We start from the raw sequence: 24,275 nt of genomic DNA on the forward strand, positions 1-24,275 counted from the left end.
ATTTTTGAGACAGAGAGAGACAGAGCATGAATGGGGGAGGGTCAGAGAGAGAGGGAGACACAGAATCTGAAACAGGCTCCAGGCTCTGAGCTGTCAGCACAGGGCCCGACGCGGGGCTCGAACTCATAGACCATGAGATCATGACCTGAGCTGAAGTTGGAGGCTTAACCGACTGAGCCACCCAGGCACTCCCGATGCCATTTTATTTGTATCCTGTCTTCTTCCTCCCTCCTCCCGTATTATTCTGCAGCAAATACCAGACATCTATAATTTTACCCATATATATTTCTGTGTATATCTCTTGCAAATAAGGCCCTCTCTTTCAAAATATAAGCACAGTGTTATTAAATTTAATGAGTTTCCTTATTATCGTCACATAGGTAGTCACTTCAAATTTCCAGTTACCTCAAAAGATCAAAACACGTTAACAGTTTATTAAATTGAATCATGTTGCCAACAAGTAAACACAGATTTATGTTCCCTATGTCCTTTAAGTCTCTTTTATTTATACCAGGGACCGGGTGGTTTAAGTGGGAGACATTTATTTCTCACAGTCCAGAGGCTGGAGAGTCCAGGATCAAAGTGCCAGCAGATTCAGGGTCTGGTGGGGCTGCCGCTGCTGGGTTCACAGATGGCTGTCTTTTGGCTGCCTCTTTATGAGGTGGGAGGCCTGAGAGGGGTCTCCGGGGTTGCTTTCATAGGGATAATAATCCCATCATGAGGGTTCCACCCTAGGCACTAACCACGACTCACAGGCAGAACCTCCTCATACTATCGTAGGAGAGGTTACGTTTCAACATGGGAATTTTGGAGGGACGTAAACATTCCAGTCTATAGCAGTTCCCCTCCAGAACTTTTACTTTTCTTGTAATTTATTTGTTGAAAAAAGTAGGTTGTCGGTCTTGCAGAGTTTTGTAGTCTCAATTTCTGCTTTCATTTTTGAAAGATTTTTTTTTTTGATGTATAGAACATTCTAAGTTGGCAATAATCATCCTCCAGCACTTTGAAAATGTCATACCTTTTTATTCCGTTTTTATTCCTGTTTGATTTCATTTTTTTCTGTTGGGAAGTCAGCTTTCGGTTTAACTTTTACTCGTTTGAATATACTGTGACTTTCTGCTCTGCTTTTAGGATTTTCTTTAGCTGCAAGTTTTTAGCCGATTTTCTCTGATGTTTCTAAGTGGGTTTTAGTTTCTATTTATCACGTTTAGCATTTGTGGCATTTCCTGAATTTGTATGTAAATGTTTCTCATAAGGTTCGGAAAATTATGGGCCACGTACTCTTCACATACTGTTTTTGCCAGTCTCTCTGTTCTTTCCATCTGGGAAAGCAAATATTTGTACGTCAGTTCTTTATACCATGTCCCCTAGGTTTTTGTCCTCTTTTAGGTATTTCCATCCTTTCTAATCTCTACCCATACTTTAGTCTGAAATTTTTTTTTTTACTTATCCACTCTTTTCTTTGGCTCTTTCCAATCTGCTGTTAAAATCTTCTATTGGGCATAGGTTGTTTTAGTTTTTACTTCTAGAGGTGCTACTTGACTCTCTTGTATACATTCCAGTTGTCTGCTGAAATTCATCACGTTTCCTATTTTCTATCATACAGTTATTTTAAATTTTCATTTATGAAAATTCTCACGGGAATCTCTGTGGGTTTATTTATACGGACTGTCTAGTTTTTTTTTTTTTTCATTTTTTCTTTCCTTATTTTGTTTTTGTGATTATATTTTTACTCTTGGTTTTCAGTGATGCAGTTGTATCTCCTAGTATGCATGGTAATTGTTTAATGCATGCCACACATTTTATATGAAAATTTTAGAGGTAATTTGAGGCTCGGTATAATATCCCCCCCTCCTTAGACCCAAGATAGGTCAGGTACTGCAGGCTGGTTTTCAGTCATTGAGAGTGCTCATCTCTTTCCAGTTCACTCTTACTCCTAAAATGTAGCCTTTCAATGAGTCCAACGGAAAGCTTGTATTTCTCTCTCCAAACCCGTGAGACTGTGGAATACTGTGCTCAGCTTCCTGGCTTCTCAGCTACTGCTTTCCTATCAGCAAATGCTTCAAGGAAAAGCAGCACCGAGTGCTGGGCTCAACACCCTGCACTGCTCCGCTATGGGATCTTGGTCAGTAAAGAAGGCTGCCCTCTTCACTCTCCAATGCCTTGCTGCAGATAAATACAGTGGGAAATTAAAACAAGTAAAGAATAAATCCAGCTCTTGCGGAGGTGGTGGGTATGATGCAAGTTAATCTGTCCTATCAGAAGCAAAAGTTCCTGCTTTAATACATTTTTAAAATTTATGATAAAATATTTGCATTCAATTTTTATCTCATGGTTACATTTTCTCTGATAAATGGTCTCAAGCTGCATTAGTTAGTATTCCTTTCTTGCTTTTTGGTATGTTTTATAGAGATACTGTGTTCATTTCCTTTCGATTACTCAACTTGAAGGAGATGAATTTTTCCTACAAGAGCTATTTACAGGTCTGTGGAGATTAGGGGCCTGGTGATGGTTAATTGTATGTGCTAACTTGATTGGGCCACACAAGGTACCCATACGTGATCAGGGCGTGTCTGTGACAGTGCCTCTGGATGAGATTAACACTTGAATCAGTAAACTGAATAAAGCAGATTGCCCTCCCTAACATAGTGGGCCCATCCGATCAGCTAAAGGCAAGAACAAAAAGATTGACCCTAGTGAGTCAAATCTCCTCCTGTCTCAATGCCTTCAAGCTGGGATGTTGGTTTTTCCTGCCTTTGGACTCTTACTGAAACAGCAGCTCCTCCTGGGGTCTCAAGCCCTTTGGACTCAGACAGAAACTACACTGTAGGCTCCCCTGGGTCTCCGGGCTGCAAACTGCAGGTCTTGGGATTGTCAGCCTCCATAATCAGGTAAGCAAATTCCTTACAATAAGTTATCTTTACACATACGTGTGTGTGTGTCTGTGTGTGTGTGTATGCATGTGTATGTTAGGTTCAGTTTCTAATACAGGCTAAAACCATGTTCTAAGTCAGGGATCTGCAAGCTTTCCAGTAAAGCATTAGATAGTATGTATTTTTGGCTTTGTGGGCCACATGTGGTCTCCATCACATCTTGTTCTTAGAAAAACCTACTTATAAGTGTAAAAACTCTTCTTAGTTCATGGGTCATAAAGAAACAGTTTGAGAGCCGGATTTGCCTACAGGCCACACATGCCAACTCCTCCATCTAAATGTATCAGCAATTCTCCTAATGACCCAGGGTTTTTCTCGTGTGTGTTTTGGCCTATCCTTCTGTGAGAGAGAGACACTTAAGACACAACCCAATGCGGTTTCATTTCTTCCACTCTACCAAAGGAACACAGCTGTAATTCCCTGTTTAACCCTACGCCCAACCTCATGGTCTTCTCAGAATGAAATGGGGTCCAGAGAAGCTATCAAGGCCCACGTACACCCTCAGCTGCCTATTAAGAAGGGATTTAAGTTCCGTACCTCAAGGGATGTCACTTATGTCTGAAAACGTACTTTACCGGCTCTCTTCTTTTACAGATTTACTGAGGTATAATTTACCTGTAATAAAACTCATCCGTTACAAGTGTATGGTTCAAAGATTTTTAATAAATTTAAGCAGTCGTGCAACAACCACCACAATCCTGTTTTGGAACACTTCTGGTACGAGAAATTTCCCCAGTGCTGGTTTGCAGTCAATCCTGGCTCCCACCCTGAGTTCCAGGCATCACGGATCTGTTTTCTGCTTCTCTGGTTTTGCTTTTCTTAGCAATTTAATACCTCATCATATTATTGAGGTTCAACCACAGTGTTGCACGTATCAGAAATCCATTCCTTTCTACAGCTGAGTAGTAGACTATCATATGGATAATAGGAAACCTTATTTGCCTGTTCATTAGTTGGTGGGCATGTGTATTGTTTCCAGTGGTTTGCTTTTGGGAAGAATGGTGCGATGCACATTCACATACAAGTCTTGAAAAGGGCTCTGTTTTTTTTTTTTATTTTTAAAAAAATTTTTTTTTTTCTTCAACGTTTTTTTAATTTATTTTTGGGACAGAGAGAGACACAGCATGAACGGGGGAGGGGCAGAGAGAGAGGGAGACACAGAATCAGAAACAGGCTCCAGGCTCCGAGCCATCAGCCCAGAGCCTGACGCGGGGCTCGAACTCACGGACCGCGAGATCGTGACCTGGCCGAAGTCGGACGCTTAACCGACTGCGCCACCCAGGCGCCCCAAGGGCTCTGTTTTTAATTCTCTTAAATAAGTAAGTAGGAAAATTTCTGGGTCACGTGGTAAGTGTAAGCTTAACTTTCTGAGAACTTTTGAAACTGTTTCTAAAGTGGCTCTCCCACCTTCCACGCCTACAAGCAGCGTGGGATTTTCAGTTCCCCCACGTCCTTGCCAACACCAGCTATGGTCATTCTTATGGATTCTGTTCATTCTTGAGGGTGTACAGCTGCACGTGACCGTGGTTGTAACTGGCATTTTCCTGACCACAATGAACATCTTTGCACGAGCTGATCTGCCATTCATAGGTCTTTCATGAAATGTCTGTTCAAAAACTTTCCCCATTTTTTTCAATGGGTTGTTTGTATTTATTTCTTATTAATGAGTGTTAAGAGTTCCTTCTCCATTTCAAGTATGTTTCTTCTGCAGATGTGTCTTTCGCCCCTTAACGGGGGCCCATCTCTCCGCTCGTTCAGACATTCCTTCACTTATCTCAGCAATGTTTCAGAGCGGTCTTCCTCCCCTTACTTCCCAGAGCTCCGAAATCACTGTTTTTGACAATCGTGTCCACCTTGAAATGTTTCTTTTCTTGAGAGGATTCATCAATCTCTTCATGTTAGCCTAGCCAGAAGCCTACCAGCTGTTTCTGAAGTTTCTTCTGGCAGATGCAACGTCTTCGCTAATTCATTCCTACAACACACCTTTTTTGACAGCCCTTCCAACTAATTTGTGAGTGACGTCGACTAGATGTTTGCAGGAAGGAGAGGAAATGCAGATTTTGCACGGCTATGTTACGACACCTACAAGTGGTTTTAAGTAGATTTGTTTAGTATTACTCAGAGAAATGCTAATATTTTCATTACTACTGAATAAAAGCATGGACTCTGGAGCCAGACTGCCTGTGTCCAAATTCCGTTTGGCCACTTCCTGGTTCTCTGATTAGGAAAGGAGCTTCATTCTTTCTGCCTCAGCTTCCTCATCTATAAAATGGCAAGAATAACTGGGTACACCTCACAGAGCTTTTGTGAGGATAAAATGATTTATATAAAGTAACTCAGAAGTAAATTCTGAGTAAATATAAAGTAACTCATTAGTACATTCTACCTAAGGGTTTGTTCATTTTGCTTCTTTGGAAATGAGAAGGTTTTGCTATTTGTACATTGACATATTTGGCTTATGGTAATTATAAGACTACATAAGAATATGGAAACATGCTCAGGACATTTTAAGTGAAAAGGCAGATTAGAAAATGGAATGTATATATGACTGCACTTACGTAATAGTATATATATATAAACAAAATCTGGAAAGGAACATATAAAATTACCATAGTTGTTTTGTGGTGATGAGATCATGGGTTAACTTTTATGTTAAATATATGCCACGTTTTTTATAATTCTGCTTTTTTGTAAAATAGTGTGATTTAAAACCAAGACGAAAATAATATTTTTTCTGACTGGAAAATCATTTACTTTCACTTCCTAACATATATGGCTAATTTTATTTGCCATAAATTATCTTTAAAAGAAAATTTTTTTATGTTTATTTTTTTGGGGGGGAGAGAGAGAGAGAGAGAGAGGTCGAGCAGGGGAGGGGCGTCGAGCAGGGGAGGGGCAGAGAGAGAGGGAGACACAGAATTCAAAGCAGGCTCCAGGCTCCGAGCTGTTGGCACTGAGCCCGATGTGGGGCTCAAACTCATGAACTGAGAGATCATGACCTGAGCCAAAGTCGGAGACTTAACCGACTGAGCCACCAAGGCGCCCCTGTAATAAATTTAGCAGACTTCTGAAAATATCAACACACTTTCTTTTGATTTCCTTTAAAATTTTAATTTTTAGAGTTTAAAACTGTGCATGTGAGAATCTCTTCATGAGATTAATTATGTAAGTTTGAAAATTAACCTAAGAGTTGCCTTCTGGCTTCTATACCAGAAGTTCTGTTTGAATCCCTTCACTGGGTTCCAGATGGAAGGGCTGGAACAACAATGGCAAAAGTACTCTGGTTACTCCTCCTGGCAAAAATATACAGTTCAAACCAAACCAGAAAATGAACGAAGAGAAGAAACAGTGCTCAGGTAGGTGAACCGACAGTTAAGGAGGAAGAAAGCAAAGGCTGAATAAAAACAGCAAAAATTGGGAAGGGGCTTAAATGGTAGCAGAACCCAGGTCTGTCTCTACTGCTCCAGGAATGAGTATTTCCTTGTTATCGTTTGTCGTTAAATATTTGCCCTCAGAGTTCTACTCCTATCCTTCATCAGAGCTTTCATGTTAGTAAGAAAAGGTAACATTCTATTTTTACAAGCTTCGGGGACAAGCTTTTATTTTTATCCTTCACATCTCATCAAAATCCAAAGAGTATTGCTTAAAAATGAAATATGTGCTTCTCGTAAACTCAACAGAACTTTATGGTTAGTGATGAAAAAAACCAAGGAGTGAATACAAGATTTGATCTACATTCAATTTGATTGTTTCTCAATATAATTTTTCTTGAACTGTATACATTTTCTACTAGAAACTACATGAAGAGGACTTCTAGAGTTTAATTACATTTCTTACCTCAAGGTAACTCTTAAGAGAATCTTAAATTCTGTCTTATAGACAGAAATAGTGTTTTATTTTACAGTCGTTATTAGTCAACACATGAAAAAAACAATTACGTGACTTAAATTTTATGGGGATAAAATTCAAATGTTATTAGTTTTATTTAAACGGAAATAACGAAAAGTCACACAGTAACTTTCACATGCTCTCTGTACTCTGAACAAAACACTCATACTACCTTTGGGCTACTTCCCACAGAGTTTGTGTACATTCTTTCTCAAGTAGTTTTCAACCGAACAAGCAAGGTCATTTTTAAATGTTTAAAAAACCAAACAGTCATGGGGTAAGTAGTGAAAGATACGGAATGCAATGGAAAACAGAACAAAGAGAGCCTCTCTTTTATGACTATTTAGTCATGGGCTTTCAATTCATGACTCTTTCAGTCATGGTCATTATTAGTTACTGGAATAATTAATAGTTGAACAAAATATTTTTCCGGGAGGAAAATCCTAGAAATCACTATAAAATACAATTACCCAAACGTTCTCATTTAAATGTAAATATGATTACTAAAACATGTGGATAATATCAGGATTTTTACAACTGTTTGTTAGGAACTGACAAAAGAAATGCAAAAGGATGGCAGTTCAAAAAATCTGAGCTACTATATGGAAAAACATTCCCTTTATGTATTTGAAATTTCGTTCATAAATCTGGCTGAGTCTAAGTTTAATCTATGGTTCTGTTCTTTACTTGAGCTACAGAATTTAGGTGGAGCTTTGCTTCTTTTCTCTTTTCTTTCTTTCTTTCAATGTTTATTTACTTATTTTAGAGAGAGAGAGAGAGAGAGAGAGAGAGAGCGAGAGGGATTGAGAGAGTGAGCAGGGGAGGGGCAGAGAGAGAGACAGGGAGACAGAGAATCCCAAGCAGTCTGCACGCTGTCAGCACAGAGCCTGGTGCGGGGCTCAAAACCACAAACTGTGAGATCATGACCTGATCCGAAGCCAAGACTCAGATGCTTCACCACCTGAGCCCCCGGGCGCCCACAGGCAGAGTAGGTTTCTCTGGATTCCTACCCACCAAGGATATTATTTCTAGCTACAGGCAATTCTCCACCATGAACATGAAATCATGGTTGTCAAACCTGCCCCAGTTTGGCCTAATTGTTCCTGCTCTTGCCAAGGGCCAGCTTAACTTCGGCAGCCATGACAGAGTTAAGGGACAAATATGAGAGGAAAGAGTAAAAAGAGAACAGATGGAAAGTGAAAGAAAGAAAAGAGGCTCAAAAAATAAGAGGGATGAAGAAGAAGAGGGGATACGCAAAGCCGTATCCAGAGCCCCCGCACGGACGGGTGGAAGGAAGCCCCGCCTGCACCCCACAAGTAATCCTTGTGTATAAGGAGGGGTACTGAGTCTGAGTTGTGCCGAGTATAAGACTAGGCTACAATTTCTGTCACCGTGCTGGACGTCCAGAACCTGCTCAAGGAGGGGAGATTGTAGCACTCACCTTATCAAGTTCACTTGTCAGTTTCTTATTTTCTTCAGTTAACAACACTTTTTCTCTTTCGTACTGTTGTTTGAACTCGTTTTCAAATTCTTCCCTTTCACTTTGACTAACACAATTCAAAACAGAAGAGGAAAAAAAGGAATTGAGTCAGAGGTGAAACGACTTCCCAGACTGGCTGCTGTTCCACATTTTACTCTGAAAAGTCGCATCCTCTTGAAGGTGCCAAGTCCCAATCCTCCCCCTTAAAATTAAAAGTTACAATCATTTCCTTTTAATTAATAGATCTGTCTGCCCAACATCTACTTTGTTTTTCATTTGAAACTCTGAGGAAGGCATCTGCGATCTGTAGCCTTCATGACTGTGCTCACGTTATGTGGCTGCACACAGACCACAAAGTATGGGCAAAGGTGGAGGTCAGGGAAAGAGGGGGACACGTGGGCACCACATGATTCCTTCTCAGCTCAAGAGTGCTAGCAAACCCTCAGTGACATTTCCAACAGTCCTCTCAATATATTCAGCCCTTCCTCTCAGCCCTTCCTTTCTTCTTCCTTAAGTACGTACCTACCTACATACACACATGCATGCACACACAAAAAATTTAATATTGTAAAACTTATTTATTTATGTTTATTTATTATTTTTGAGAGAGAAAGAGAGAGAGAGAGAGACAGACAGACAGCATGGGTGGGGGAGGGGAAGACAGAGAGGGAGACACAGAACCCGAAGCAGGCTCCAGGCTCTGAGCTGTCAGCACAGAGCCCGATGCAGGGCTCGAACTCACGAACTGCGAGATCATGACCTGAGCTGAAGTCAGATGCTTCCCCACCCAGGCACTCCTATACAACTTATTTAAAGTGATAGTTCTGAGGGGCACAAGTGATTCACCCTTAGAGGCAAAAAGAGTTCTAACAGACTTTGTACAAACCACCAAAGAGAGAAAGGGGAATCAGTGTTCAAACATGGAGTTGCTATACAGATGAAGATCTATCTATTTATCTATTTTTTGTTGTTGTTTAGAGAGAGCGCAAGCACAAGTGTGTGTGAAGGGGAGAGAGCCAGAGGGAGAGACAGAATTTTAAGCAGACTCCACGCTGGGCATGGAGGGCACCCAGGTGTCCCAAAGAGGCTTATTCTAAACAACCAATGGGTCTATGAGTAAATAAAAAAGAAATAAATTCATCAAAAAATACATGGAGACAAAGGACAACGAAAACGCAGTGGTCCAAAATCTTTGGGAGACAGCACAAGCAGTTCTAAGAGGGAGCTATCCAGTAATAAAGGCTAACTGAAGAAACAAGAAGCTCAAGTAAACAATCTAACTTTTTACCTCAATTAGAAAAAAAGACAAATGAAACCCAAAGTGGGTAGAAGGAGGGAAATCAAGAAGACCAGAGGAGAAATAAATGACACAGAGGGGCGCCTGGGGGGCTCAGTTGGTTAAGTGTCCGACTTTGACCCAGGTCATGATCTCACAGCTTGTGGGTTCGAGCCCTGTGTCGGGCTCTGTGCTGACAGCTCGGAGCCCAGAGCCCGCTTCAGATTCTGTGTCTCCCTCTCTCTCTGCCCCTCTCCTGCTTGTGCTCTGTCTCTCTCTCTCTCTCAAAAATAAATAAACATTAAAAAAATTAATAAAAAAAGAAATAAATGAAATAGAGATTAAAAAAAAAAAAACAGAAAAAAACAACAATGAAACCAAGAACTGGTTCTTTGAAAAAATAAAATTGATAAACGCTTACCCAGACTCATCAATAAAAAGACCCAAATACATTAAATCAGAAACAAGAGAAAAACTGACACTACAGAAATACAAAGAATCAAGAGAATTCTATGAAAAATTACATGCCAACAAATTGGACAAACTAGCAGAAATGGATTAATTCCTAGAAATACACAATCTTCTAAACTATATCAGGAAGACACAAAAAATCTGAATAGACCAATTACTAGTAACAGTATTGAATCAATAATCAAAACACTACCAAAAAATAAAAATCCAGGACCAGATGGATTAACATGTGAATTCCACCAGACATTTAAAGAAGAGTTAATACCTGTTCTCCTCAAACTATTCCAACAAACAGAAGAGGGCAGAAAACTTTCAAATTCATTCTATGAGGCCAGCATTACCCCATTACCAAAACCAGACAAAGACACCACCAAAAAGAAAAGGAAAAGGAAAAGGAAAAGGAAAAGGAAAAGGAAAAGGAAAAGGAAAAGGAAGAAAGGAAAGGAAAGGAAAGGAAAGGAAAGGAAAGGAAAAGAAAAGAAAAGAAAAGAAAAGAAAAGAAAAGAAAAGAAAAAGAAAGGAAGAAAGAACCACAGGCCAATATCCCTGATAAACATAGATGCAAAAATGTTCAACAAAATATCAGCAAACTGCAGTCAACAATACATTAAAAGATCATTCACCATGATCAAGTGGGACTTATTCTGGAATATAAGGGTGGTTCCATATTCACAAATCAGTCAACATTATATACCACATCAACAAAATGAAGGATAAAAATTATATGATTATCTTAAAGGACGCAGAAAAGGCATTTGAAAAAATTCAACTACCCATTCATGCTAAAAACTTTCAGCAAAGCAGGTTTAGAGGGAATATATCTCAACATAATAAATGCCATATATGAAAAACCCACAAATAACATCAAATGCAATGGTGAAAAATTGAGAGCTTTTCCCCTAATGTCAGGAACAAGACAAGGATGTTCATTCTCACTATTTTGATTCGGCATAAATAATACTGGAAGTCCTAGCCACAGGAATCCGACACACACACACACACACACACACACACACACACACACACACCATGGAAAAGAAAAAAGAAAAAAAAAGAAGAGAAGAGAAGAGAAAAGAAAAGATGTAAGAGGCACCCATACTGGCGAGGAAGAAGTTAAACTGTCACTGTTTGCAGATGACATGATACAATACATAGAAAACCCTAAAGACTTCACTAAAAAAAAACCTACTAGTAGTAACAAATAAATTCAGCAAGGTTGCAGGATACAAAATTAAAACCCAGAAGCCGGTAGTATTTCACTGACACACTAATAACAAAGTAGGAGAAACAGAAATTAAGAAAACAACTGCTTTTACAATTATACCAACAAGATAAATAAATACCTGGGAATAAACTTAACCAAGATGGTGAAAGACCATTTTGTACAAATGCTAATTTGTACTCTGAAAACTAGGACGGACGCTGAAGATGACACAAATGGAAAGATATTCCATGTTCATGGATTGGAAGAATTAATATTGCTAAAATGTTCCTACTAGCCAAAACAATCTATAGTTCAGGGCAATCCCTATGAAAATGGCAACAGCATTTTTCACAAAACTCGAACAAATACTACTAAAATTTGTACGGAACCACAAAAGACCCCAAGTAGCCAACGCAACCTTGAGGAAGAAGAACAAAGCTGGGGGTGTACTACAAGATTTCAAGCTGTGCTACAAAGCTGTAGTGATTACAACAGTTTGCTACTGGCACAAAAACAGACACCTAAATCAATGGAACTGAGATCCCAGAAATAAACCCAAGCTTACATGCTCAATTAATCTATGACAAAGGAGGCAAGAATATACAATGGGGAAAAGACGGTCTCTTCAATAAATGGTGCTGGGAAGACTGGACAGCTGCATGCAAAAGAATGAAACTGGGCCACTTCCTCACACCCTACACACAAAAAAACCATCAAGGTGAGACCTGGCAAAAATACTAACAGAGAGCACAGGCAGTACTTTCTCTGACACTGACTGGCCATTGCAACATTTTTCTAGATATGTCTCCTAAGAAAGGGAAATGAAAGCAAAAATAAACTGTTGGGGCTACATCAAAATAAAAAAAAAAAAAAAACTTTTGCACAGTGAAGGAAACCATCATCAACATGAAAAGGCAACCTACTAAATGGGAGAAGATATTTCCAAATGACGTGTCTGATATGGGGTTAATATCCAAAACATATAAAGAACTTACATAATTCAACAACAAAAAACAAAGGAGAAGAGGACCTGAATAGACATTTTTCCAAAGAAGACATCCAGATGGTCAACAGACACGTGAGAAGATGCTCAACATCATTCACCATCAGGGAAGTGCAAATCGAAACCCCAATGAGCTATCACCTTGCACCTGTCAGAATGGCTAAAATCAGAGAGACGAGAAGTAAGTGTTGGCAAGGATGTGTAAAAAAGGGAATCCTTGGGCACTGTTGGTGGGAATGCAACTGGTGCAGCCACTGTGGAAAACAGTGTGGAGGTCCCTCAAAAAAATTAAAAATAGATACACCGTGTGATCCAGGAATTCCACTGCTGGCTATTTACCTACAGAAAATGAAAACACTAATTTGAAAAGATATATGCACCCTTATGTTTACTGCAGCATCATTTACAAAGCCAAGATACGGAAGCAACTTCAGTATGCGTCAATGGACAAATGGACAAAGAAGATGTGGTGTATACACACAGGATGGAATATTACACAGCCGTAAAAAGGGACGAGGTCTTGCCATTTGTGGTAACACGGGTGGACCTAGAGGGAATCACGTTAAGTGAGAGAAGCCAAACTGAGAAAGACAAATACCGTATGATTTCACTCATATGTACCATCTAAAAAACAAAATGAATAAACAAACAAACGAAAAGCAGAATGAGACCTAAAAAACAGAGAACAAACATGGCTTCCAGAGGGGAACGGGTGAGGGAAGCAGGGTGGGGGGTACAGGCTTCCACTTATGGAATGAATAAGATAAAGAAATAAAGGGCACAGCACAGGGACTACAGTGATACTGGAACGCTGCTGTGAGGTGACAGATGGCAGTTACACTTGTGGGGAACACAGCGTAACCGACAGAGAAGTTGAATCGCTGTGCCGTACGCCTGAAAGAAATGTAACACTTGAGTATAAGTGTCAACTTATACTTAATAAAAAAATTTGTAAGGAACGCTTTATATCTTAGCAGTAAATGAAAGTCAATATGGATCTGTTCTGGGTAATTTCCTATGACTGATCCCGAGTCAACCGAGAACCTACGTACCGGCTGATTTTAAAAATGTGATGTTAAAAATCCCTTCCATTACTACATTAGTGAGTGTAAATGAAATTGTAATTTAAATGCTAACTTCCGGGAAAAGAAACCATTTTTGCTTGTGTGCAAGCAAATATGCCATGTTAAAAAATTATCTATAGTCAAAATATGAAATTCAGTCACGTTTAAGGATGTTTCTTGATTCAGAAGTAACTCCAAGCAACGAACAATGACAAAAACATGACAAAATACAAAGAGGCCTTTCAGAAAAAACGTGTACACAAATAAACGGAGTAAAATTTCTGTGAAATTATTCTTGCTTTTTCCCACCAGCACGAAACAGAGCAGAAGTCTCTTCCATAAGAGAACAGAATGAACAGTCTCTCCTAAGCCCTAGATCACATTTCATTTTCCAATTCTCTGCCTTCTCACTCATGGGAGCCGCCCGGAATCCCTGAGTCTGCTGTATCCCTTCCTCATCGCCTAGCTGCTTCTCACCACACAGAATCTGGCACCTGCCGCGCCACCGCCTCAAAACCCTGTTGTCCCACATTTCTGGTTCCAATCACTCTCCTCCTAGTCTTGGTTCCCGCTGTGGGGTTTTTGCCCCTCCTGTTCCACGGAAATTGTTCTTAACAGAGTTACCACCGAGCTTCCTAATGTTAAAATCAGTGATCATTGTTTGGGCCTCATCTTACTTAATTCATACCTCATCTTGTTTAACGTATAGACAGACTCGATATGCTTTCATCACATGGTCTCCAGGACACCAAATTTGTTGGGTCTTCTTCCCATTGTCCTTGCTGGCCACTTTGCTGTTTCTTCCTCATTAACCAACTTCCAAAGATCAGAGCACGCCAGGGCTCAGTGCTGGACCTTTGTGCCATCTATACCAACTGCTAAGGGATCTCAAGTAGTCTCACTGCTTTAAATACCATGTGAGTGATCTAATACTCCTGGAATTTTATTTCTAGCCTTAAAATCCAGCTGATCTGTCCAACGGCCTGTGTGACATCTCCATGTGGGTGCCTAATACACACCTCAAACGGAACTTGTTTAAAATGAACTCCCGGTAATACTCTCATCCCCAACATGCTTCCCTTGCCCTGTTCCTTTCTAAACGGTAACTACATCCTCCTAATTGCTAAAGCCCCGAACCTCAGCACCATCCTTGAGCCTTCCTCTTCCCTTCTCATCCCACGTCTAAACCATCAACAAAAGCCAGTATCTTTACTGTTCAGGAGCACAAGAATTCCAATGTTTCTTACCACCACTTCTGCCCCAACCCTGGGCCAAGTCACCACCCTCCTTTGCCTGGACTTCTGTGACAGCCTTCTACAGGAGTTCAGGGCTTTTCTCCTCTTATCGAAGTCAGACTTTTTTTTTTTTTTTAATGTTTGTTTATTTTTGAGGGAGGGAGAGAGGAGAGGAGAGGAGAGGAGAGGAGAGGAGAGGAGAAGGGCAGAAATAGAAGGAGACAGAGGATCTGAAGCAGGCTCTGTGCTGACAGCTCAGAGCCTGACGTGAGGCTTGAACTCACGAGCCATGAGATCATGACCTGAGCTGATGTCGGATGTCTAACCGACTGAGCCACCCGGGCGCCCCTGAGTCAGACTATTCTTAACCAGGTAGTCAGAGTAACCCTTTTAAAACACAACCCAATATCTTAATTTTCCACTCAAAATCCTGCAGTACTCCCCGCATCAGTTTTCCTCAGAGTAAATAACCAGAAGTGACCTGCTATAAAGCCTTACATGATCTGGCCCCTGTTCCCCCTCATACTCCTCTCCTATGATTCTTTCCCCTTAAGTCTACTTCGGCCACACTGGCCTCCTTAAACTATTTTTCTTAATAGCCTTTATTTTTTAGAAAAGTTTTAGGTCCATAGCAGAGATTTCCCACCTACTCCCCGCCCCCAAACACGGTACAGACCCCACAACATCATCCCCCACCAGAGTGGAACATTTGTTACAGTTAGTGAACTTACATCTGGCAGGTCGTTATCACTCCAACTCCACAGCTCACGTTAGGGTTTGGACACGTGTGTAACGGCATGTACCCATCACTGTAGCATCACACCAAGAGACTGCCCTGGGCATCCTGCCCTGGCGTCCTCCTGGACATCACATCCGCCCCCCTCCCCCAATCCCTGGCACCCACTCATCTTTTTACTGTCTCCACAGTATTGCCTTCTCATTACTTTTTTTAACAGGCTGTTCTCCACATAGAACGTTCTTCTACATCTGCAGAGATGCCCCCACTTTCTTCAGTCCTTCTCATTGCAATTTTTCCAGACCAGCCTATATACACAATTTAATTGCCCCCTTAATGCCTCATGGCCCCATCCTGTGCCTTACGTTCTGTTCCTGGCATTTATCATTACCTAACATATTCTATATTTTACTTATTTTGTTTACAGCCCTTCACCTGGCTAAAGGAAAGCTCCATACGGACAGAGATTTGTCTGTCTGTCCACTGCCACGTTCCCAGTGCCTGCAACACTGCTTTACCCACAGCAGGTTCTAAAAAAGTCTGGCTGAGCGAACGTACCAAACTAAATAAACTGGCTTCCAACAGAAGTTGAGAATGACAATAGCACACATCCGGCTGCCTAAAATCCTGGCACTTTCTCACACCTGGCCATTATGGCCCCAGGTTCTGGCTCTCTGGGACCTTCTGAGCCCACACGCTTCCCCCCACCTGCCCGGTCAGCACCTGCGGTCCTGCTCCTCTCTCGCTGCCAGGTTCCTCCTTGCCATCTGCTCCCGCCTGTCCCACTCCACACGGGACCACGAGTACCGCCCTGTCACCTGCCTTCAATGGCCTCGGCACGAAGTCCAAATTCCTTCCTCCTTCGTGACCTTGCCTCCACTTCCCTCTCCGGCCCCGCTTCTCACCCTCTCATCTGTGGCTCCACCGTAGGGAACAGCCTTCATCTTCGGAACGTGCCCTGTTCCCCTTTCCCTCTCCATCTTGGCACTTAATGGACTCCCTTCCGCAGTTAGACATTTTCTATTTCTTTGGTCTTGGCTAGAATTTAGTCCAAAAAACCTAGACATACCAAGGTTACCTCCCGTGCCTCTGCGAGGGCTGCACCTGCCCTTCCAGTCACACTTACACCATCCCGCTGGTTTCCCGACCCACTGGCATCGTCGGGTGACTGATCTGGACTTTGGGATACGTGTACTGCCTGCGTATCTCCGGTCCCTGGCACACCGCAGGCATTCACCAAATACTGACGGGAGGGGTAGATAACTCGATGCTTACCTCTCTCTCCTGTTTTTTTCCAATTTGTCTTTCAAAATCAAAATTTCCTTGTTGAGAGCAAGTTGCTGGCCTTCTGAATCATGAAGTTCTTTCTTCAGGTTTTTAATTTCATTGGCGTGTATTCCTTCTCTTTTAGACAATTCTTCTTCATAAAAGATACTTTTCTTTTCTAAATCAGTCTTTAGTTTGGTGATCTCTTGCTGATGTTCTATGCTGCACAGTCCTGGTGAGTAACTAATTTGTTTTTGCTAGAGAAGTAATAACAAAAAATTGGTTCATCTATATGAATGACAAAATGCCAATTATAATGTCTTTCTGTAATGCAAAGAACTGTTCATATAACTGAATGTTACTTTTGTACATCATCACATAAAACAACTTTCTTTATTAAGGCTATTAACCTTTTGCCAGCCTTATGTTGCAAATATTGTTCTCCGTATATATATTCCCTTATTGTTGTTGTATTTTACAGCCTTCTTCCCACCAAGATTATATATTTATATATAACTTCCGTTGGCACTTATATAGTTATTTGCTGATATTTAAATTTCTAATTTATACACAATTACTGCTGGTGTATGGAGTGAGGGAAAAATCTAACCACGGCTTATTTCTGATGTGGAACCAATAAAGGATTATGAATATGCAAATGTCTTTAGAAGATACAAATCTGGGGAACGGAATGACAAAGCTAGAATGTACAAAAAGGAGAGGGGCTTCTCCAATGGTCCAGGGAGAAGGACAAAGGTCTAATCAAACATCTTCACAACCACTGGAAAAAATGACAGTCTCTTGGCATTTAGGTAGGGCATTAGGGATGAGAAATTTAGCCAAAAGCCACCCTTTTAGAAATTAGGATGAAACGTCTTCTCAGTAATAAGGTGAAAGGAAAACACAAAGTCCAAAGCTTCTTCCGGACGGTGGCTAAAGGTAAAGAGAACAGAGATGATGACCGTTTAAGACCTCCTGAGCTTTGTAACTTTTCTATGACTTGGTTATAAGCTATCTATTCTCCCAGGTGTTCAACAATAAACCTTTTAAAACCCAAAGGACCTACGGGTGTACGTTTAGAGACAGCAGGGAATCATGCCCTAGAGGACAGTGTCTCTTGTTTTTGAAAACAGTATTAAGGGCAGAAAAACTGTGAACAGTAGTTGATTTAAAGTTGAAAGAAAACTATCCTAACATCTTCACATTTGAGATACCTACCTTTTTTTCAAAAACAAAAACAAAAACACAAAACCAAAGACATCCACTGGGTGGGAGAAATGTTTCCGGGGTATCCACTGGAATATTTAACCGTTTACTACAAAACTACTCACGCCGTGCCTCCCACAGGCAAGACCCAGATTCCAGCAGTTTCTGGGGGCAGCCTGGCGCACACCGCACTGGGGAAACCGGGAAGAGCCACAGCAAGTCAGATTCTGGCGCGTACGCATCTCCGCAAAAACGACGCCGAGACTGACATCTGCGGCACTGACCGCTTACCTCTTCATTTTCAGAGTCCCCTCAAGAACATCTCGGTCCACTGCTCTGTTTCGTACAGTTTGCTGTTGGCAGAGCAGCGGCACGCACTGAAGTTTCGAGCAAAAACTACCCTGACGTCAAAACCTACCAAAGATGCCACCAAAGAAAGTCATGGGCTCAAGTCACTTGTTGATAAGGATGTCAGAAAAAAAAAAAAAAATCAAATCAAATGCCAATGAAGTAGGGGTGCCTGGGTGGCTCAGTTGGTTGGTCGAGAGTCCGAACTCCGGCTCAGGTCATGATCTCACGGTCTGTGAGTTTGAGCCCGGGTCGGGCTCTGTGCTGACAGCTCAGAGCCTGGAGCCTGCTTCGGATTCTGTCTCTCTCTCTGCCTCTCCCACGCTCATGTTCTCTCTCTTTCTCTCTCTCCCCAAAATATATAAATATTACAAAAAAAATTTTTTAATGCTGATGAAATGAAACCGTATATAAAAAAGACACAATCTACCACAAAAGAACACGTCTTCTTGCAGGTATTGAAGGTAATTTAATATTAGTAAATTTATTAGTAAGTGCAAAAAAATTGCATTACTTTAATGGATTCCATTAAAATAAACCCATGTGATAATCTCAGTAGGTACCCACGCCCAAATGTATTTGATAAAATCCAATACCAATTGCAAATACCACCCCAAGTCCCATAATAAAACAAAAAACAATAAAGTAATTCTCCTACCTTAAAAAGTGCCCCCTTTTCAGCTATCAGACAAAGTAATACCTACTGGTGAAGCACCAGAAATACAAAGATTTAGAAATAATAATAACGGAAAGGGTGCCTTCCATGATCTCTTATGTAGTAGTTTTTAAATACTCTGTTTGACCAAGGAACGTGTGCAACAGTCACAAGAAATTATTAGAAAGGAAAGTGATAAAACCACTATAATTTCCATATAATCGTTCGCCCAGAAAATGTAAATAAATCCATTAAAAAGTGGCAGAACTGCTAAAGCTGAGTAAAGCAACTGCATGTAAGATAAACACAAATCAGCAGTACTTCTGGAGAGTGGAATGAGCAAGAATAAAACAAAGCAAAAAATTTCACTGTTTTAAAAACAATCAAACAAAAATGATCAGAAACGAATACACACACGTGAGGAATAACAATAGTGAGTAATTTATCTGAATATTACATGAAGAAAGGACAAGTCTTTATAACAGACCTTAAAGAAGACTTGAAACAATATAGAAAAATACCAACGACATGAAAGAAAAGATTAAATGCATATGTACTTAATATTTATCATATTATATTCCTTGTAAATATAATTAAAAAATTAAATACAGGAAATGACGCAGGGGTGGCAGGTGGAGACAAAAGTTCCCAGTACATAGGAAAAATACACTTGGAAAAATGCCAAAGAAAATCCTGGAGGAAAAAAGGAGTAAAGAGGGAGAGAGAAGAATGTTCTTTTCAGATATTAAAACATACTATATAAATCTTATTTTTAAAAGTTTTATTTATTTTTGAGAGAGACAGACAGAACATGAGCAGGGGAGGGGCAGAGAGAGAGAGGGAGACACAGAATCTGAAGTAGGCTCCAGGCTCTAAGCTGTCAGTGCAGAGCCCAATAAGGGGCTCGAACTCACGAACCATGAGATCATGACCTGAGCCGAAGTCGGACGCTTAATCGACTGAGCCACCCAGGCGCCGAGTTAAATATTTTTAGACCCAATAGAAACGTGCAGGAAAAGGCAGAATTACATGCTTAACAAACTGTGAACAAAGGATAAGCCAAGCTTTGAAGCAATAAAAGAAACATTGAGGAAAATGAGAACAAATCTCCTGTAATTTGAAAAGGAAACAAGACCAAAATTAAAGGGCAAATGATAAATTAATAAATAGTTGTGGAAAAACTAAGAAATATGCTTTCTTGCTATGCATAGGGTTTATATGAATTGAAAGAGAAAAATTCAGACTATAAAATTAAAAAGGCAAATGACTTAAAGCAATAATTCACAAAGAAAAAGTGATTAATAAACAATCTACTAATAAAGCAAGAAATGCCTCTTATACTTGCAACAATTTGTGGCCCGTATCAAGTGCCTCGAAGTGATTTGACAATTTCATTTCTAGGTATCCGTTCTAAGATATAATATTTTAAAAAGCAGGGCACAAAAGCGTTCATGGTAATACTGCAATAGTGAAAGATAAGTATTTAATAGCAGAGGATTGAACGACTGGATATGTTTCCATAATCGTGAAGATTGTTTGTGATAGTTACGTAACGAGTGTAAAGGCTTGTGTTGTACTTTCAAGTGAAAAATCCATGTGTTAAAGGTTGAATTGTGTCCTTCCAAAACTCATGTTAAGGCACTAACCACCACTAGTATCTCAGAATATGATATTTTAAAATATGGTCTCAAATACCGTCTGATCTGACCTATGTGCAATCTAATGGTGGTTGTCCATGGCTGGGACAGTGAGGGAATGGGGAAATGTGGGTCAAAGGGTACAGAAATTTCACACATGTAGGATGAATAAGTTCTGGAGATCTGACGTGAAGCAGGGTGAACACAGTTAACAATACTGTATCGTATACTGGAAATTTCTAAGAGGATGGATCTTAACTGTTCTCAGACTAAAAAAAAAAAAAAACAAAGATAAGTGAGGCTATGTTAATCAGCTCGTTGTGGTACATATTTCACAATGTATACGTATACCTAAATATCACATTTTATACCTTAAGTATACACAATTTGTATTCGTCAATCGTATCTCAATAATGTTGGAAAAAAAATAAAAGTAGGGTCTTTACAGAGGTAACTGACTTAAAATGAGATCATTAGGATGGGCCCTATTCCAATATAACTGTGTCCTTATAAAAAGAAATCTGGACTCACAATCTTGCACACAGAAAGAAGGCAGAGATCCAGGTGATACGTAAACCAAGGAACGCAAACTATCACCACCCCACCAGCACTGCTTTCGGGCATCTAGTTGCGATAATTGGGACAATAAGTTCCGGTTTTTGAGGCCACCCAGTTTGTGGTGATCTGTGGCAGCCCCAGCAAACTAACACAACAGGGTGAAAAGCTCTTGTAGCATATGGTCACAACAACTGAAAAGTATTTTTTTTTAACAGCCTGATTGAGCTACTATTCACATACCATCCCATTTAAAGTGTACAATTCAATGGCTTATGGATATTGCGTTAGCGGTGAAACACACAGCCCGTAAAGTTCTGCCATTTTAACCATTTTAAGCACAGAGTTCAGTAGGTGTTACATTCAGAATGTTGTGCAACCATGACCACAAACTTTTTCAATATCCCAAAGAGAAATTCTCTACAACCACTAAAACCACTAAAGAATAATTCCCCATTACCCACTCTACCCAGCCCCTGGTAACCTCAATTCTACTTTTTATCTCAATGAATTTGCCTATTCTAGATACTTCACACAAGTAGAGTCATACAGTATTTGTTCTTTTTGGTCTGGCATCTCTCACTTAGCATAATGTGCTCAAGGTTCATCCACGCTGGAGCATATATCAAGAGTCCTCCCTTTTGATGGCTGAATGATATTCCATTGTATATAAATACATTTGCTTCTGTCCATCTGTTGATGGACACTTGATTGTTTCCACCTTTTGGCTACTGTAATAATGTTTCAAAGAACACTGGTGTAAAACTACCTGTCTGAGTCCCTCTTGCAATTCTTTAGGGTACAGTACGTAGGAGGTGAATTGTTGGGTCATATGGCTAACTCTATGTTTCCCTTTCTGAGGAACCACCAAACTTTTAACATGCTTGCAAACACCCGTTTCGCTTCTTTTTAACCCCCTATTTTAGCCATCCTAGTAGGTATGGAGTGGTATCTTGAGGTTTTTAACTTCAAGATGTTGAACGTCTTTTCATGGGCTTATGGGCTATTAAAATATCTTCTTTGGAGAAATGTCTATTCAAGTTATTTGCCCTTTTTTTTTAAATGTTTATTTATTTTTGAGAGAGAGAGAGAGAGAGAGAACGCATGAGCATGGGAGGGGCAGAGAGGAGACACACAGTCAGAAGCAGGCTCCAGGCTCTGAGCTGTCAGCATAGAGCCTGACATGGGGCTCGAACTCACAAACCGTGAGATCATGACCTGAGCCAAAGTCGGATGCTCAACCGACTGAGCCACCCAGATGCCCCTGCCCATGTTTTGACTGAGTAATTTGCTTTTTGTTGTTCAACTGTAGGATTCGTTTATATATTCTGGATATCAAACTCCTACTTAATTTGCAGATGATTTCTTTCATTCCTTTAAAAATGTCCTTTGATGTAATGCATACAAGTTTTTATTTTGATAAAGTCCAATTTATCGATTTTTTTTTTTTTTTTTTTTTTTTTTTTTTTTTTGCTTAGGTTTTCAGTGTCATATCTAAGAGTCCATGCCATGGTCATGAACAGTTACCCCAGTGTTTTCCTCAAGAGTTTTATGGCTGTAGCTCTTATATTTAGGTTGATCCATTTTGAATAAATTGTTTTATACAGCAAGAGCTAGGGATCCAAATTTCTTTGCATGCAGAAATACAGTTGTCTTGGCACATAAATTGAATAGATTGAATAGATTTAGTACGATGTCAAAAAGCACATGGCCATAGAGGCAGCAGTTCATTTCTCCACTCTTCATGCTATTCCAGTGGCCTGTGTTTCTATTCTTAGGCCAGTACCACACGCTTTTTGTTACTGTAACTTTGTAGTAAGTTCTGAAACTGGGAAGTTTGAGTTCTCCAATTCCATTTTTCTTTCTCATGATTGTTTGGCTACTTGGGGCCACCTGAAATTCTATATGAATTTTAGGATTCTATTTTCCATTTCTGCAGAAAGGGCTATTGGAACTTCACTAGCAACTGTAATGAACCTGTACATCGCTTTGGGTAACAATGACATCTAAACAATATTAAGTCATCCTATCCATAAACGTAGTATGTCTTTCCATTTACTATGTCTCCTTTAATATCTTTCAGCAATGTTTTGTAATTTTCAGTACACAAGTCTTTAACTTTCTTGGTCAAATTTATTCTAAGGAACTTTATTCTTTTAGCTGCTATTATAATTGAAATTGCTTTCACAATTTCCTTTGTGGATTGTTCATTGCTGACTTACAGGCACACAGCTAATTACTGAAGATTGGTTTTGCAACCCTGGGGTCATCTGTTGTCTACTTACTAAGTCTTAAAAGTTTTCTCTATATTTTGCATGACAGTCTTTTGCAGAGCAGAAAATTTTAATTTCTTTTTTTTTTTTTTATTTAGTTTTTTAAATGTTTATTTGTTTTGGAAAGAGAGAGAGAGACAGAACCTGATGCAGGGCTCGAACTCATGAGCTGTGAGATCATGACTTGAACCGAGGTCGGATCGGATGTTTACCCGACTGAGCCACCCAGGCACCCCAGAAAATTTTAATTTCAATTAAGTCTAGCGTATCAAGTCTTTATTTCACGGATTGTGTCTTTGGTGCTGTATGTAAGAAGTCACTGTCCTACCAAAGGTCATGTAGGTCTTCTCCTATGTTATCTTCCAGAAGTGTTTTAGTTTTAGGTTTTACATTTAGGTCTGCGATCCATTTCGAGTTGGTTTTTGTAAAGGTTGTAAGTTTCATTCATTCATTCATTCACTATGTGGATGTCTAGTTGTTCAGCACTATCTGTTGAAGAGACAATCTTTACTCCACTGTATTGCCCTTCCTCCTTTGTTAAAAATGACTCCTATGAATATTCATTCAGTGTCTTGATTACTGCATGTTTATAGTAAGTCTTGAAGTCAGGCAGTCAGTCTTCCAACCGTATTCTTTTCCTTCAATACGGTGCTGGCTATTCTAGGTCTTTTGTCTCTAAACAAACCTTAGGTTTAGTTTGATGATATCCACAAAAGGACTAGTTGGGGTTTTGACTGGGAATGCATTAAATCTACAGACCAAGATGGGAAGAACTTACATCTTCATGATACTGAATCTTCTTATCCACAAAATGGAATGTCTCTCCATTTATCTAGTTATTTCTTTTATCAGAGTTTTATAGTTTTCCCCATGTAGCTCTAATGCACATTTTATTAAATTTGTACCTAAATATTTCACTTTTGTGGGCATTATTATTAATAGTGTTGAGCTTCAAATTTCAGTTTCCACTTGTTCAAGGCTGTTGTATAGGAAAGCAATTGGCTTTTGTGTATTAATCTTGTATCCTGCAACCTTCCTATGTCTA

General features: G+C 40.0%; 1 protein-coding gene across 3 annotated transcripts in view; it reads right to left on the reverse strand.

The window, feature by feature from the left end:
* Window positions 1-24,275, reverse strand: part of CDC42BPA (CDC42 binding protein kinase alpha) — a 318,266-nt gene that overhangs the window by 82,854 nt on the left and 211,137 nt on the right. For all 3 annotated transcript variants that reach the window (XM_042976800.1, XM_042976799.1, XM_042976798.1), the window contains 2 exons: window positions 16,566-16,813; window positions 8,263-8,368 (listed from right to left, as the gene is read on the reverse strand). In XM_042976800.1, coding sequence (XP_042832734.1) covers window positions 8,263-8,368; window positions 16,566-16,813 — 354 coding nt within the window. The remainder of the gene's footprint in view (window positions 1-8,262; window positions 8,369-16,565; window positions 16,814-24,275) is intronic.

This window comes from Panthera tigris, chromosome F3 (assembly GCF_018350195.1).
Source record: "Panthera tigris isolate Pti1 chromosome F3, P.tigris_Pti1_mat1.1, whole genome shotgun sequence".
Lineage (NCBI taxonomy): Eukaryota > Metazoa > Chordata > Mammalia > Carnivora > Felidae > Panthera > Panthera tigris.